An 18,100-nucleotide genomic window follows, 5' to 3' on the forward strand; every position below is an offset into this window, starting at 1 on the left:
AATAAGTTACTAGAATCTTGAATATCAGTTAAAATATATTGATTATATATCTTATCTATAGAACGTTTATGTTTGATATTATTTTGATAAAATAATTAATTCGTACACTGTTAAAAAAATAATATCAAATAATATTATCATGACTCTATCACTCGAAAAGCTTGAAACTGAAGCAGTCAGTTATTAGAACCTTGGCACTACTATCTGTTATTGTATCAAAAATGCAAAAACTATCTTCTTCACAATATTCTTAAATTATAATATATCTCTTTATAATCTAATTTTTGAATTATATAAATTTAGTAATTATAAAAATAATATTCAAATTAAGTATTCAAATTTTATTTTCATTAAATATTTTATTTTACACATTAATTTTATTAATGATAAATTGATGTGATAAAAAATAACTATTAAATCATGACGTATGGTACATCTTTATTTATTTAATTTTAGGAAATATATATCTTTATTTGTTAATATGTTATGTATCAATATTTTGATTATCATGTTAGTCTATTATGTAAAACATTTGAAGAAAATAAAGTTCTTATATTTAATTATAAAATTGAGAATTTGATCATAAAATTTTTTGAATACCCAATCATTAAAAATAATATGTTTTAAAAATCAAATTACACAATAATCTATTAATTTTATATAAAATCATTATGAATAAGGAGGGTTTTGATAATTTGAATATTACATTTTGGTAAAAAATTTCAAATAATGAATATTCAAGTTTAAATTATTTAAAATTTAAATTAAATTAATTTAAATTCAAATTATTTTGAATTAATTTCATAAATTTCTAATTCATATCACATCAAATTTAAACTAATTAGTTCAAGTTATTAACTAAAATTTTATATGATTTTAAAATTTAGAGAAAAAAATATTATTTTTATAAAAGTTTTTATGTGATTGATACATGTTCATTTAAATAATTATGCTAATTAATTAATTTCTTTATTTATAACATTGTAAAAACGCATGATAATCTTATAATTTATTGTGAAATAAAAAAAAACTCAATTACTAAAATAACAAAAAAAACTTTTGCATGATGTTATAAATTTTTATTTTAAAAATACAAATTGGTAGTTTTTATATTATTTTTAATTTAAAGAAAATATATTTGATAAAATAAAGAGTAAATAAAAAACAAAAGTACTTTTTTTTATTTCTCTCCTTTCTCCATTAACTTTTTTTCTCTTTTGTTTTTTTTTTTTTAAGAATAAATTGGGATAGATAAAAATATATATATTTCATAGTTTATAGTTTTTTTTTATAAAATTATTACAAATCATACTTTTTTATGTTAGAAAATATTAAAAAAAGAAATTAAAGAACGGTGGAAAATGTCTAAAACCTTTTTTAATAATAAAATACCCAAAATAAAATTTTACCAAAAATCTAAAATTCTATTTATATCCTATCTTTTACTTTCTATCTGTTTTCTCTATGTTGATTTTTTAAAAAATTTTTTATAGAAGCAAATTATAATTTTAAAAAATAGATACATATTGAAAAGATTGTATATGTTTTATATGTTTTATATTGTTCTAAATTGTGATTTTCAAAAAAACTTATCGAAAATGTAAGAAAAATGAAGAAGAAGGAATTAAAAAATGAGACAAATAAGAGCTTATTACAATTTATAGTTTAAAAAAACTCATACGTTGACGAGGAGAAAATTAGCAACAGAACGTTGACGCAAACCGCAGTTAAAGATCCAAACGTTCATTTCAAAATTCAATCGACCAACGGTTGTTAAAAGAACAGTGAAGAGTATGATGGAAGTCGAAGGAGCCGATGGTTCAAAATTGGCGCTAAAATCCGGTTCCAAGACCATATTCGGAAGAGGTTTGGGGTTCAACACCAGCGACCGGATCGTGTCTCGCCGTCACATTTTACTCGAGCTCGAAACTCCGGTGGACAATAAAGGCGAGACTCAAAAGGCGCCTAGGGTTTCATTCGAAGTTACAGGCAAGAACCCGATTTGGGTATGGAGCAGAACAAAAGGAGCGATTAAGGTTTTCAAAAAATCCGAGAAAGGTGAGCTGGCAGATGGCGATTGGTTCTGCGTTTCGGGTCGAATCCCTGTTTGGTTTGTATTGAAGAGGAGTGAAGAAAATGGAAAAGAAGAAGAAGAAACAGATTTGGGGAGTGATAATGGAGCAGAGAGTGTTGATATAGAAGATATTGACCCTGTCAAAGGTAAAAATGGCTTCTTCTTTGTTAAATTTGTTAGATTTAGTTTGAGTTTGATCACAGAAAAAGAAAAGAAAACCCAAGAAAATTAATTATTTAATTAATTAATTACTACTTTTATTTTAACTGTTCTATTAGCTTTATATTTGGCAAGTTTCTATTTTTAGTTGGATAATGAATTGGTAATTGCAGAATTTGTTTTTCTTGTAATGGGGCATGAGTTTGATCAATACCCGAATCAAAGGATCCGTAATATAAAGAACTGGGACTGGTTTCTTGAGGAATACGAAAAGGGAAAAGACAGCGAGGATGGTGATGATGAAGCTGTTGAGGGAAGAAGGAGGGGAAGTAAGGGGAAAAAGAGAAGGAAAGGAGACAATGATGATGACTGGACTGGTGAGAGTGAGGATGAGATCAAGGAGGTTACCACGAAAGGAAGAAATGTCCGTAGATCAGTTTATTCTACAAGATCAAAGGACCGTGGCATGTTAAAGAAGGATGGTGGAAAAAATAGAAGTTATGCGCAGAAGAAAACTATTTGTGCTGGGGAAGAAGGTGGTGTAGACGATAATGATGAAACACTTGGTGGCTTTATTGTGGAGGATGATGATGATGATTTAGAATTAGAAGATGAATATAGCGAATTGGATGAACAAGAGGAGGAAGATTTTGATGATGAAGATGAAGACAATGAAGACGATGAGTAAGTAGATAGCTTTCCCAGTTAACCTGTTTTAACTAGCTTGATATCGAAGCTCTAGTTGTTGTCTGCAAAACATGTGGTGAAAACACATAATGTGTATGTAAGAACAGTTGTTTATTTCTTGAATCTTTTGTAAGGCTAGATTTCAATGAGGTATATATTTTTTCTGATATATATAGTCCATAATTCATTGGCCATTTGGATTGCTTCTTTTAGTAGTTCAGACATGACTAGTTTTGGATCTAAATCATGATTACTAAACTGTATGTTTCTGAAGTGCTTTGGTTTTTTATTCACCAATAAAAAGAACAACCATGATAAGATTCGAATACTTCGCTTCTAAGCTCTAGATTCAAATTCTGCTGCAAGGAATCCTCCTTGACGGCAATCAGTAAGTCCAATATAAGTCTTCTCTGAGACCTATAATAAGCTTCTTCTCACCCCACACTTTTTTTTTTTTAATTTTTCAACTAAAAACTAAAAGGAACAACGAGCTGAGCCTTTTTTTTTCCCAGTATGTGGCGATGGCCATTGTTGCACACCTGGTATTAAAACTCTTTAATCATGTAGAAATGTTATTAGTTTTGAAATGGCGTGATTAATTCCTAAAGCAACATCAAATTCAAAACCTGTTGAATGCGGTATGAGCTGCATCCGAGACCATTGTCATGGCAGCCGAGAAACATGTCATGAAGGCTTCAGTAGATGAGGTGGAGATGCCTCTGCCATTTTTGCCGCTTGGATAGATGCGATAACCTTAAAGAGTTGTTCTCTGGCGAGAACGAAAATGTACATTAATTTCATTTTACATTATGGTAAATGGGTTTTTATGCAACAGCTTTGCAGTTGCAGAGGTGTTTGGCTAATCTATTTCTGGCCTAATCTCTTTTCAATTAAAGACTTAAATAAATTAATTGAAAAACGTGGCAAATTAGCCGTTTAACTCATCAGCAAAACTGTCAGTTCAGGTGGTTTTGTGGGTCCAACTAGCATATCCACTTCCTAAACATCCAAGTAAGACGCTCCTCAACCGCGCGTGAATTTCACTACCGCCCTTAGCAAGTGCCTTGCTTCACCCGTAATAAATAGGTTTGCGTTGCGTCTCAGTTCACTTACTTTTCCCTTCTCTTTCTTCTAATTTTTCACTTGTTTCCTAGGGTCTCATTTGTTCTTCTGACTGCATTTTGATTTTCTCGCTTCCCAAGCATCCCCTTAAACGCCAAAAAATGAGTAACGACAACGCAGATAACCTCGACGTATCCGATCTCGGCGCCGCCCTCCCCGCCGCTGCTGCCGGTAACCTCTTACTCTCTTCCTGTCTCATTTTTTTTTTTAAATGGCATGTGAATAATCCTTTTGATTATTTTTGTCTATTTTACAGTATTTTCTTTCTGCTCAGTTCGCGTGTGATTTGATTTGAAATCAGCGTCTGATTAATCATTATTTGATATTATCTAAAGTTTCTCGATCATCTGATTGTTCTATCCTTAGCTTTGAGCGCAGAGGATCGCGCCGGCCTGGTTAATGCGCTTAAGGCAAGTGATTCTTGTTATTTATAATGCTTCTGCTTTTCTATTTTAGAATGGAAAACAAACAAATGAGAATTATGAGTAGCTTGTTTGTATTTAGAAGCAGTTTTAAAGTTTTTAGCACCGATGGTTCACCATTTCGTATACATTGATTGGATGATGGTATGGGAACTGTGAAGTTGTGTTATTTCCATGATGTGATTTCGATTCATTTATTTTTCTCCTTGTTGGCTTTTTTTTTCAGAACAAGCTTCAAAATTTAGCGGGACAACATACTGATATACTAGAAACTCTATCACCAAATGTCAGAAAGCGTGTTGAGATTCTCAGAGAGATCCAGGTCGTACTCTTGCATCTTATCTTGAATATGTGTATATTTTCTGTGCGTGTGTATTGCACATCTAATCTTTCATTAGATGGAGGGCATGTTCTTTGTTGCCAATTTCAGTGATGTAATTATACATCCCAACTCATGCTTTACCTCAATCAAGATTGATAGTTTTTCAAAGTTTTTATATTTTTTATTACTTGAGAGAAATTTTCCATCATTCCTTTGCCTTTTACTTTATTACTTTTTCTTGCCCGAGGGGTGGGGGGTTGACAGGATTGTGATTTGGGCATTTTTGGTTTGTCAATTTATTGCCTTGCAATTGGTTTCTTGCTTTGTAAAGTAACTTATGTTAATGAGAATGCTGTGCTTGTTTGAGGATGATTATTGGTATTCCGATTGATGTTTGAATCTGTTAGATGGATTGCTTTTCAGATAATGTCAGCTTAGATGGTTTGACTCTTAAGTAATAACTGGTTGCTTTTCTGGCATGCATGTTTGGTTTCTATGGTGGTTGTTTTTCTTAAAAGTGCTCGTTTTGTCCTAGTTGATATGCTGAGTTCCTCAAGGAGAACTTTTTTGCATCCCCTAAAATATTGGATTTATGAATACCTGAACAGTTAATAGGAACTACAGCTAAGGATACCATGTAGAACTATCTAGTTCATAGTATATTCAAGCTTAGCTCTTCTTCTATTTTCTTTGATACTTTTAGTACCAACTTTCCTTGAATTTGAAACCAGATTTCCTCATATGACTTTTCTACTTACCATAGGCTTTAAGTTACTGTTTGCAATGTTACCGATGGTTGGGTTTAATATGATTCTTCACTTGGTCTTTAACACTTATGGTGGCTGAAGAATGTTAATGTTTAATACAATTGGGAGTTTGGCACCATTGCTCCTGAAATTGGTTTGAGTATTCGACTATGAGCTTGTTTGGTTTTATAAGAAGAATACTGCCTCACATATTCATTTGGTTTTATAAGAAGAATACTGTCTCACATATTCATTTGGTTTTACAAGAAGAATACTGTCTCAGACATTCAATTTGCAGAGTGAACATGATGAACTGGAGAAGAAGTTTTTTGAGGAGAGAGCTGCATTGGAGGCTAAGTATCAGAAACTTTATGAACCACTTTATACAAAGGTCTGCCGGGTTCTCTTTTGGACATATGGTTTTATTATTTCATTTCTGAACCCTTGTATATTACGATGTTTCTTGTTTCATGAGGCTTGAGTTATTCACATGCATATTTTTTCTCATATTGCTTGGCTGATCAGATGTATATTTCTTCTTTTAAAAAATGAAGAGATATGAAATTGTAAATGGTCTAGTGAAAGTTGAAGGAGAAACAAATGAAGCTGTAATGGACAAAGAAGGGGATAAAGGTGTAGAAGGTATTGAAGCTTGGTTGACTCATGCAATATTTCTGAAATTGTATCAATGCATTATTCCCGAGCTTGGGTTGACATAATCTTAAATGCAGAAAAAGGAGTGCCTGACTTTTGGCTCACTGCAATGAAAACAAATGAAGTTTTGGCTGAGGAAGTATGTGAATCGTATAATTCCTTGTCTAATTAGTTTTATCTTTTGATTTGAAAATGTATGTTATGATTTTATCTTTTCTGATACAGATTTCAGAGCGGGATGAAGGGGCTCTCAAGTATCTTAAAGATATCAAGGGGGGCAAAATTGATGATCCTAAAGGTTTCAAGCTGGAATTTTACTTTGATTCGAATCCTTATTTTAAGAATTCTGTCCTCACAAAAACTTATCACATGGTTGACGATGAAAATGAGCCCATTTTGGAGAAAGCAATTGGGTAAGTTAATATGTGCTGTTGTACTGAGAAATTTTTAAGTTATCCTTCTATATATATCTTATAGTTTAGGGTAATTTGTAGAACGAAGATTGAATGGTATCCTGGGAAATGCCTGACACAGAAAGTCCTGAAAAAGAAGCCAAAAAAAGGATCAAGGAGTGTTAAGCCCATCATAAAAACTGAAAATTGTGAAAGTTTCTTCAATTTCTTCAACCCCCCTCAAATACCAGATGATGATTATGATATTGATGATGAGCTTGTAAGTTTGACATTTTCTTTTGAAATAAGAAGCCAAGGCTAAGTCAATAATTGAATGGACTATTCTTCTTAGTTTCTTTGATATATCTATCAACAGGCTGAGGAACTTCAGGATCGAATGGAACATGACTATAACATTGGGTGAGTCTCGGATATCTCTTTGATAATTAGAAGATGGATTTCTTTGGTTAGTACCTTGTCAGGGTAATTGTTTTTGGATAAGTGTTTCCAGGGTAAGGTTACTGTGGCATATTAAATGCTTTTCATTTCTTACTATTTTTGAGATTAAAATTGTTTTGCTCTGAAAAAAAATTGTCATTGATGCTATGTGAGAGATGAAAATGGGGAAAATTATTGGTGACGGTTTTCGTCTCTACTTTCTGAAATGAACAGAATTGTGCTGTAATTGAAATGTCATCATTTTGCTTATGTTCGCATGTATGAGATAGGTTTTGAATCATCCCTGTTTTTGTTTCTCAAATGACATGATGGAGTGTTTGTATAGTTCGGCAATTCGGGACAAACTAATTCCTCATGCGGTATCATGGTTTACGGGGGAAGCTGTTCAGGGGAACGAGTATGATGGCTTAGAAGGTGATTATAACAGTGATGACGAAAATGGTGATGAGGATGAAGATGAGGATGAGGATGGAGATGAGGAAGAAAAAGGCGAGGGCAAATAAAAGTTAATAGCTCGTTAAGATTTCACTGAATCCATACTCTCGCATTTGAAGTTCTGTGATATAGCTTGTTTCTGAAAATTAAGTTTGTTCGTTATTTTATCCTTTCATATGTTGAAAATTTCCTGCATTCAGTTATTGAGCATATAATGGCCACAAGAATGTTATTGGGTTTATAATGAGATGGTACCATATGTTTAGTCTATAGACATGTGGCTTTACAAGGCATGCGATGGTCGATGTGTTTGTAATTTGTGTAGCACTTTTTTTTTTTTTTTGTCTCACACAAATCTAAACAAAATAACATATTTATATAAAAATTTTAAAATTCTAAAAGACCTACCAATAATGTAACTTCTAATAAATATTAAACGTAGTAATAAGCAAATAACAGCCATAGTAAAAATATAAAGTCGGCTTAACTCCTACATGCCGGCTTCTCAAGGATAAATGAAAGATAAGATTTTAGGAAGGGAAAATCTCATTCAAGTCTTTCAGTTGTAAACGTAATTTAATATAAGTTCTTAAAAATTGGATAATTCATCCTAAATTTTTTAATTTTGTTAGCAAATTTTATGATATTACAAAGTTGCTCTTCAAACTTAAATTTATTGTATTTATATGTATTATTCTTTATTTTATATATATTTAATATATAGTAACAAAAAATATTTATATTTGAATATTATAATTTTTTAATTTGGATTTATTTATTATAAATAATTTTCTGCTTAAAATTAATAAGTTTACCATCACTATATTTTCACAAACAATAGATTTAAATTTAACATATATATATATATGAGTATTATAATAAGAAATTCAAATTAACAAATATTCAATTGTTTTTTTAACCAAATTTTTTTTATGTTATATTTTTCATGTTCCTTTTTTTTTTGTTTAAATTGTTACGTACTAAAGTAATATTACATGTTTAATCTATACATATATTTACATATTAGCATATTTATAATTGTAAATTTTGTTTTTTTTTTATTATTATTAACAATATTAGAGATTTTTGAGAACAAAATAAAAACAATTTTATTTATTATTATTGTTATTACTTCATATGAGTATTTGAAAATATTAATTTTTAAAGGGTAAAATAATCTTTAAATAAGATTTTTAGCAAAATAACTAGTAGATAGACCTATTTGTCTTATGAAATTGAAGAATTTAGGGTGAATTATATATTTTTCATACTAATAAGTTTGCGTTGAATTATACTCGAGGCTAAAAGATTTAGGTGGAATTTATCCTTTTAGAAATTAGCATTCAAACCATATAACAGCCAGTTTGCTAGAAAGGATCAAGAAGGATATCTTCACCCCATGTTAGTTGTCAAATTGTCATACTTGCTTTTGACAAATTCTTCTCAAGTTTTTGGAGTGCATTGCACTGTCATTTGCACAATGCATATGCTCATCATCATTAAATAGTCCTATTCCTATATATATATATATGCGACGAAAACAATGTTGTTTGCCTCCTTTCTTTTTAGCAGCAGCCATGTTGCTTGGAGGGCCATGATCACCTTTCCCCCTTGTTTTGAGTTTTCAATTACCGATCCAATTTCTCCACAACCCCAAGTCTTCTCTACTTCCCTAGTCGGCATCAAAATTTACCTACTTTTCAATTTGTTGCTGCCTGTTGAACTGCTTGGGCGTTCATATTTTCATCTAGAAATATAATTTATCACATTTAGACAGATCCCTCTAAATTAACTCAATGCTTGAAATAAATGATAATTTTGTTAGTATGTGTGATTTTGAGAATTTATCATATAAAATGTAAAGCATTCAAATCTCACGTAACATACTTGATTTTTTTTAAAAATAAATTATAATTTAAAGATAAAAAAATATATAAGTATTGAGATTCAAATTCAAATTGTTCAATATCATCTTTTAAGAATGATTATAAAAATTAAATTAAGTTTCAAATTGTACTTTTTTTTTTGAATAATTCTATTATTGAATAATTAGTAAACTATAAAGTAATAGTAAAAATTACTAAAAGTGAATAGCATACATAAAGTAAAGTAGAAATGATTCGGAATAACATCAATCCGTGTCTCTTTATTTCTTTATTGCAATAATAAATCCATCTAAATGTTATCATTTGCCATTCTCGGCTCTTAATCCTTTACATATTCTTGGAACTATTTCAATTGATTTTGGCTCTTTTCATGCTCCAAGCATTCAACTCTGCAATCTTTACTGCCTCACTTCCATTGTTGAAAACATACAAGTGGGCAGCGCTGTTAATTGCCAAGGTGGGATAAACTCTGGCCGTGATGCACGCTTTGCCACCTCCACCAAAGCTCTCCACTATGGAATGATCTATCTGTAAAAAGAACAATTTCCAAGTGTGTGAGAGACAAAACACATTCAAAATGATGAAATGGGTCAAATGAAGAATGATTAATCCCAATTTCTAAATCCAGGAACTCTAGGTTCGCAAAAGCAAACCCTTTTTCAACAATGACGTCTAAATTTTCCACTGGAAGATGATAGTGGGCCTGGTGCCAAATATGTGATAGCTCTTTCACTGAAGACATAGACATAAATTGTCAAATGAAGCAAAATTCTATATAGATAAGAAATGCCTTCCAGTACCAACTTGTTTTTCTTGAAAAGTTCATCCTCCCATCTGATCCAAATTCCAAAATTACTAAAAAAACTATACTACTTTGTGAAACAATTGAGAAACCCATGTTTCAAGGCCTTTTGGCTTTGAGATTTGCTTGGTTTCGTAATAATTGTCTTCAAAAAAATATATAAAAACAACGAAATCCCATTGGCAGCAAAGAGTTTTGGTAATTGGATAGAGTATAAAATGTTAAATCAACTTTTGTTAAAGCTGATCTATCTAAGTTACTTTAGCAGGGCTACTTCCGTACTTGGTTGACTTTGAACCTTAAATCGTAATTTTTTATAAAAAATATAAAAATTTAAATTTATTAAATGTTATTATATAAATTGATTAAATAAAATTTCCGTTAACAAAAAATTTGTTTTGGATTCTATGTTATCTAAATACTCACCAAACTCCTCAATGACAACTTTTGATGACGAGGGTCTACGTCCAGGAAAGCCCCATATGTTGTCTTATCGTTATCTTGGTTTAGGGAGGATCTGTCGACATGAAAACAAAGAGCTTAAGAATTTTGTAAGCTTGGGCGAAAATTGAAAAGGTTTGAAAATTATAGTGTGGAAGAAGGGGGGGACCTGCTTTGGTCACTGCACATTAGCACCACATATTTGTTCTGGCCTTTGAATATTCTGAAGAACACTGCGGTGTTCTCCTTTAGACCCTTTGAAGCCAAAACTAGCAACCCAAATGGACCAAGACTACTTCTAACTGATGCACCCTTTTGGCTGCATAGGAGCTGTGGGTTGGTCCAACTTGGTTTTAGCACTTCAGCTTTCTCCAGGTCAGAAATCTCAAATGAAATGTCAACATCTGCCTGTACGAGAGAAATGAATCGGAATAAACAATGGGTGGAGTGGAGAACAGAAACGACTGAAATTGCCCATATGATTTCCTTCTTGACCCTTAAATACTTCACATATGGGCCACGTGGCTAAAACCCATTGTCTGACTTGACCAGTTGTGAATAAAGAAAATAGAAACAACCAACTCACCTGTGCAGCAGTGACACCGGAAACTTCAATAACTGATCCTCCATTGAGCAATTTGCTTGGCAAGCTTACGTGGTTTGCACGTAGCTTTTCTATTGCTACTACTGGCCATTGCACCAATTGTTTTCCAGATTCGTCCAGCCATATTTTCCTAGGAATTGCCTGCAAAATGGAACCATAACGAAGATTTGACGACAGATTTTGCAGCTGTCAAGAAACAATTTTTTTAAAGAAGTTGAGGTATTGAGATTTGATCTTGATGTCGTATAAATTAACAGAATTAAACTCTAAACTAATTTATCAAATCATCTAAGATTTGCAAGCTAATAAGTTTTTTATTAGTTAAAGGTTGCATTTAATATTTTGGTGTTGAAACTTTCAACTTAAGTTACTTAATAAACAATCAATGACTATAAATCAAAACTTACGTGAACTCCAGACCATCCTTTCTTGATATCATCGGCAACACTTGATGATTCATTAATCCAAGCGCATAAGATTCTCCTGTTCTTCACACTGTCTAGGAAAGTTTTCGAAGCATAATATTTGCCATAATCATATCTCAAGCCTGAATCACCCTCCACAGATCCTTCATCTGGTGTGTAGATGTCCTTGACATTATCATATGAGCCAATAGTATAATAATCATGCTTGGTATCATCTAAGCTGACCTTAAGCACATGCTTGATAGATGGACCATTAAGAGATGTATCAACACCATTTTTGCCGCTAACTGAAACAGGGTAAAAGTCAGGGCATTCCCACATTCCAGTGTCCTTGCCAGAATGCAAAGGGGTTTGGGCTTCAACCCAATTGACAAAATCTTTGCTTTTGTAAAGAATGGCTAAGCCCTGGCGGTTAATTTTGCTTCCAATGATCACCCTCCATTTCTTATCAGGGCCTAACCAGGCAGTTGTTGGATCTCTGAATGAACTTGCATTAATCTGATTCTGAACAGTGGGTTGCATCACAGGGTTTTTTACTGACTTTACCCATTCTCTAAGGTAAGGGTCAGATAAATTCTTGGGCACGGCCAGATTCTGGACTTGACTGTTTTTGGGGTTAATTCCAGTGTAAACCACAGCTGGTTTGCCACCAGGGAGGATTGTTGCTGAACCAGACCAGCAACCATTGATATCAGATGGCTGGGATGGGTAGATGGCCGGCTCATGAGGGATCCAATTCACAAGATCTTTTGATGTAGAGTGAGCCCAGACAATGTTGCCCCACACTGCACCTTTTGGATTGTATTGGTAGAACAGGTGGTAAAGTCCCTTGTAAATCATAAGTCCTGTCAATTAACAGTGGTTCAGGCTTTTTTTTTTTGGCTGTTCAACAATATCATGGAAATCTAGCATAATGCAATAGAATTCATCTTTTCTGGTTTTTTATCTAAGAATATTTCTCGGAGTATGGAGTTAAACTTACGAACAAAAAATCATGGAGCAAAAAAACAAGAAACAGGAAAAAGAACTAACCATTAGGATCTGTTCATCCAGAGGTAGCCATTTGTCAATTCCAAGGTCAGACCAGATCAGATGACAATAAGAAGGGAACCAGAAGCCAAATAGTTAGAGATACGTAAATGCACTTGGCAAGAAATAAATGAACTTTGGGAAGAAACCATAAAGTTAAAACAGATAACATAGGAAAGCAAAAAAAAAAAGGAAAGTTCAAAAGGGAATTGAGAGAGTTTATGAAAAAACAAATATACCATTTATCCAATTCTTGGGAGGTTGAAAATGATATCCAGTTCTGTAAGGTTGATTTGTTGATGCAGTAGATTGAACCGTTTGAAGGTTTTTGTAAACATGGTGTGAAGCTTCAAGCTCCACAATTCCATGGCCAACCAAGAGAGCAAAGAACAAAAAGAACCCAACAAAAGAGCTAGCCATGTTTTGCATAGTGGGGGATGGTTGAGAACTGATGAAGGCCGCACCAAGGAAGGCAGTTTTATAGGAGGAGAAAATGAGTCATTTGGCATGATATGGAAATATAAAAAGAAAATTCAAAGCTGTCATCAAAGGCTTGAGAAAGAAACTACAAAGAAATTGTTGGAATTTCCACTGTATTTGCTGTCCATGAGAAAGGTCAATTTGTGACAACAATATTGATGGAAATTTATTCATTTAAATTGTTTTTCTCTCACTTTTACAGGTTGACTTTTATCAGTACAAATATTCAGAGTTCGAGTAAAAGAATGCAACCATATTGATCAATCAAACACGTTATCAAATTGGCTAACACTTCAATCTAGACTTAATTTAATTGATTTATCCATTCACTTTTACAAAATAAAATTTAATAAATTTTCGTTCAAATTTTAACATTTTTTTTACTAAAAAAATTGGCTAACACTTGATTTAAAAGTAGTGGGAAAATTAGTTTAAGCTTATTGTGGGTTAAAATGGTGGCTTGGCTTGTTAAATATGGATATACAAATATAGTAAATTAAGGGTTTATTTTATTTAAGTATGTCGCATAAACTAAAAGAACATTAAATGAAAATTTAAAGCTAATCAAAGTGGTCTTGGCCTAATGAAAATTAGACTATACAAATAGAATTAGTAGAGTAATATATGCCTTTAAGATATAGAAAAAAATTTATTAAAAATAAAATATATTAAAAGCTCTCAATTTTATTTATAAAATTAAAAAATTTCACAGTCTATAAAAAAAACCCTATTAAATTAATTATTATCATCTTACTTAACCATTAAAAAAATGATTATGATTTAACAATGCATAATATAATATGTAACATAAGTTAGCAAAATAGTATTTAATATGTTAGATAACGCCTTCCATGGAACAAAAGCACTTAAATTGTTGGCTTGACTTAGACCAATACAATTAACAATATACATATAGATTTGTTAAATCAATGTGCACAATTTGAACGCAAATAAAAAATTTTTTTAGTAGACTCTTGTATTGGTACCGAGCACTGGACATATATACAGTATTGCCTATTTCTTTTGGAATATAATATGTGGCTAGAAGTCAATGGTCAGTTGAGAAAAGATCCCAATGCACAAGGACAAATCAAAACCCTTATATTTGGAGTTTTCTTAGATTTCGAGGTGTTATACTTTAAAACGTTCAGTCAAGCGTCCAACTGCTCCAAGACACGAGATGCCATTATTTATACCGAGCAGCAATGGCGGAACCAATGGCGAACCAATGGCGGAACCACCATTAGAGCTAGAGGGGAGGTGCTTCCAAAAAGTTTCAAGATCATTATAGCATATACATTATATATTATATATTTTATTAAATTAAATCGATTCTTATATTAGAATTGGTATTTATTAATTTTATTTTTAATCTAATTATATGCATTATAATTTTAAAAAATTAATTATATTATTATTGATCATTTATCATCCATAATCATTATCACAAATCTTTAAAAATATTAAATTTATCACAAGTATAAAATCACTGATATATACCTAAAAAAGCAAATTAATTTTCTTTTTTTCTCAACAAGATTTCGTTCTTTAATAAGTGCTAAAAGTGTTTTTTTAATTTATTGTACTTTTTTATATATATTTCGTGAACTTTTTTTTTTATAAAATCTTAAATGAATTATATTAATTGTTTAAATTTTTTATTTTTTTGAAATACACACATATATATAATAAATGTGGGTATGGAATAAAAAAAATTCAATATATAAATTTTTTTGAAAAAATAAATATATTTGTATTAAATATATACCTATATTTGACATTCATTTTAAATTTTAAATAACATAATACATGAAATATATATAAATAATTTTAATTAATCCTTTTAAATCAAATTAAACAGATTAAAAATAAAAGTACAATTATTTTTCTATATTATATATTGTCTTACATCATAAAAGAGGATAGATATTCCTATTATATTATATTTTATTCTATATAATTACTAGTACTTGATTAGTGTATATGTATATATAAATGTATTCTCTCTTTTACAAAATAAGATTTTCTTGTATATTATTATTATTATTATATTTAAAATAATTAAAATTAAAAATATATATTATAAATTTATATTAAATTTACTTGTCATTAGATTTTTCTTTTTATTATTATTATTGAGACAAAGTGTCATTGGCCTCTCTTAGATCTTCCAAGCAAGGAGGTGAATGCATCTTCATTTATGAATGCCAACAAAAATTACAGGATTATTATATGTTTAATTCTCGAAGAAATGAATCAAAGATATAGAATGTGCTAATCATTTTAATATTAATAATAATTAAAATAATGTTATATATTATTTTTAATGATTTAATTATCATGATAATAAGATCGTATCATGACTTGTTTACTAGATAGAAAAAAATATAGAATCGTTATTAATTTTTTTTATTTATGTGTGATTCATCATCTATGTAAATTTATCATTTTTTAAGTTATCTTAAATTTGACTCAAGATCTTAAAAAAAAAAAAAGGGTTATAGTTTACTTAAATAGAACTAAGTTTGGAAGTGTGTAAGAAAAATTTTAGTGTCCCAAAATACCCAAAAATTTAATATCAAATTAGTACTTAATAAAATATAATTTTTATTAATTTTAATATTTAAATATTAAAAAAAGTTTTTAAGTTTTCACCAAATCGATTGCAGGCCAATGTCCCTTACTACTACTTTTTCACCAACTACTTTAATTACCCTTTTCTTTTAGTAATTGATTTTATGTCATAACTGTGAACTTATATTTTGTTCAATGTTTTCGAATTCGAAGCAATCTTTCTTTCAACTTTCTTCCTACAAAACCCTTTAATCCATTTCTGGGTTCTTTGATGTATTTGCATGGCATTTGCTTTTAGTGTGTTTGTTGTACCTCTTAGCATTGTGACAAAGATCAAATTATAACAATTTTTTTTTTTTACAAACATAATATAATTCATATACCTTTTTACACTATTTATTCGAATTTTCAATTCTTACGTAGAAAAAAGTCATAAAAACTAAAAGAGTTTTTATTTTATCAATGTTCATCACCTTAGCAACAATGATATGGTTCTTTTATGGCTTTATGCTAAAGGATATGAACATTATTGTGTTGGACCTGAAGCAATAAATACAATAACGCAAAAGTAATATATCAAAATAAACTCACAACAATATACAATAATTAATAATTTAAAACATGAAAAAAATAAAGCACACTAAGATTTATGTGAAAAACCTTATAATGTAGAGGAAAAAAAATACAGACCACCAAAAAAAATTTTATTATTAAATAATGGATATATAAAGTTCTCCTATAGCTAAAATTAGAGCTAATCAATAACTAGAGATATAATTGAAAAAATTTTACCAAATAAATGACTCAACTAAACACTATAGATTTATTCCTAAAGAGTTTTAAAACTGATATTCACTTATCAAAATTTAGAACTCTGAATTATAAACTTGCTAATAAAATTTTAGCTTAATCAGACCACATATCAACTCCTATTTAACCAACTCTTTTTTTCTAGTTTTTTTTTTCTATTCGATGCCACTATTTCACATCTTAAAATAATTATTTTTTCTTTTAATACGTAAGGCTCTTTTTCTTGATCAAAGACTAAAGGTTTTGGGCTTTGTAATTAGCCAAAATCGATAGGGCTAGACCCCACATTTTCTAATAATTTTTCCTTCCAACCTCATTAGGAAGAGATTTATCACCATAACAGTTTCATTTAGAACTTACCTTAGTCAATGAACCCATTTCGATCAAGTTACTGTAGAGCTTAAATTTTTACTATAAAGTATTTTAGTCAACATATCTATTACATTCTCATCAATATGAACTTTTTTCAATAGTATATATTGTTTCTCAATCACTAAACATAATCAGTGATATCTAACATTAATGTACTTTGTTCTAGCTTGATACATGACATTTTTATACAAATTTAAAGTACTTTGGCTATCACAAAACATCACATATTTTTTATTCAACCTTAATTAAAAAAATATTTCATCCAAAGCATTTCTTTACCTGTTTTAATTGCTACAATATACTCAGCTTCTATAGTTGATAAGGCAACATACTTTTATTACTTAGACTGCTAAGACATAGCTCCTCCTACAAAAGTAAATAAATGCCCTAAAGTATATTTCTTACGATCAAGATCACTTGTCATGTCAAAATACGTAAACCTTTCTATAACTAGTTGTGAAACTTCATAACTTAAGCATATTTTTTATATGCCCTTCAAATATTTAAAAATTCATTTCACTATTTTCCAATGAACTTTTTCTATATTAAAAATAAATTTACTTACTGCACCAACTGCATGAGTAATGTCAAATTGTGTGCAAATCATGCGATACATTAAAGAACTGTCTGCAAAAGAATAAGAACTACTAGATACAACTAGTTGTTTTTCATTAATCATTAGCCAAAATTTCTTACTCAAATGAAAATGATTGGCAAGTGAACTGTTAATTGATTTAGTATATTCCATGTTGAATTTACTAAGCACTTATTCAATATACTTTTCATATGATAATCACAGCTTTTTAGCTCTCTTATCCCAAATAATATCTATATGAAAATCTATTTTACTGGACCTAAATCTTTCATATCAAGAACTTAGATAATTGTTCTTTCAACCTGCGAACCTTATCAACATATTATCAACATAGAATAACAGAATAATGAAGTTATCATCCAAAAATTTTTTGACATACACATAAAAATCTGTTGCTATTCTTTTATAATTATGGCTCATCATAAAAGAATCAAACTTTTTGTACCATTATCGTGAAGCTTGTTTCAAGCCATACAAGCTTTTATTTAGTTTACAAACTAAATGCTCTTTTTCTTTCACTTTAAAACCCTCAGGTTGATTATATAAAGGTCCTATTATAAGTCACTATGCAAGAATGTAGTCTCGACATCACGTTACTCAAGCCCCAGAT

At 30.3% G+C, this 18,100-nt stretch overlaps 3 protein-coding genes across 6 annotated transcripts; 2 read left to right on the forward strand and 1 right to left on the reverse strand.

Annotated features, from left to right (window-relative positions):
* The first annotated feature begins 1,666 nt into the window (after positions 1-1,666).
* LOC111274635 (SMAD/FHA domain-containing protein) lies at positions 1,667-3,089 on the forward strand. Its single transcript, XM_022859410.2, has 2 exons — positions 1,667-2,220; positions 2,407-3,089. Exons 1-2 carry the CDS (start codon positions 1,794-1,796, stop codon positions 2,919-2,921), a joined length of 942 nt encoding a protein of 313 aa, XP_022715145.2. The 5' UTR covers positions 1,667-1,793; the 3' UTR covers positions 2,922-3,089.
* Positions 3,090-3,987: 898 nt separating this feature from the next.
* LOC111274634 (nucleosome assembly protein 1;4-like) lies at positions 3,988-7,761 on the forward strand. Of its 2 annotated transcripts, XM_089755977.1 has the most exons (11): positions 3,988-4,006; positions 4,123-4,213; positions 4,409-4,452; positions 4,691-4,786; positions 5,831-5,923; positions 6,087-6,174; positions 6,264-6,325; positions 6,412-6,599; positions 6,681-6,858; positions 6,955-6,998; positions 7,363-7,761. In XM_089755977.1, the coding sequence occupies exons 2-11, from the start codon at positions 4,144-4,146 to the stop codon at positions 7,538-7,540; spliced, it is 1,041 nt and encodes a 346-aa protein (XP_089612103.1). In that variant the 5' UTR covers positions 3,988-4,006; positions 4,123-4,143; the 3' UTR covers positions 7,541-7,761. The 2 variants fall into 2 exon arrangements, with proteins under 2 accessions (XP_089612103.1, XP_022715144.2); XM_022859409.2 differs by lacking the exon at positions 3,988-4,006 and having other exon boundaries at positions 4,037-4,213.
* Positions 7,762-9,591: 1,830 nt separating this feature from the next.
* On the reverse strand, positions 9,592-13,120 carry ATBFRUCT1 (Glycosyl hydrolases family 32 protein). Of its 3 annotated transcripts, XM_022859408.2 has the most exons (7): positions 12,899-13,113; positions 12,663-12,671; positions 11,613-12,475; positions 11,188-11,346; positions 10,771-11,009; positions 10,587-10,677; positions 9,592-9,886 (listed from the first exon to the last, which is right to left on the reverse strand). In XM_022859408.2, the coding sequence occupies exons 1-7, from the start codon at positions 13,086-13,088 to the stop codon at positions 9,707-9,709; spliced, it is 1,731 nt and encodes a 576-aa protein (XP_022715143.2). In that variant the 5' UTR covers positions 13,089-13,113; the 3' UTR covers positions 9,592-9,706. The 3 variants fall into 3 exon arrangements, with proteins under 3 accessions (XP_022715143.2, XP_089612101.1, XP_089612102.1); XM_089755975.1 differs by lacking the exon at positions 12,663-12,671; XM_089755976.1 differs by lacking the exons at positions 10,587-10,677; positions 10,771-11,009 and having other exon boundaries at positions 12,899-13,120.
* Positions 13,121-18,100: the final 4,980 nt, after the last annotated feature.

The sequence above is a fragment of the Durio zibethinus genome, chromosome 26, assembly GCF_047325235.1.
Source record: "Durio zibethinus cultivar Kanyao isolate XHJ-2024 chromosome 26, ASM4732523v1, whole genome shotgun sequence".
Taxonomy (NCBI): domain Eukaryota; kingdom Viridiplantae; phylum Streptophyta; class Magnoliopsida; order Malvales; family Malvaceae; genus Durio; species Durio zibethinus.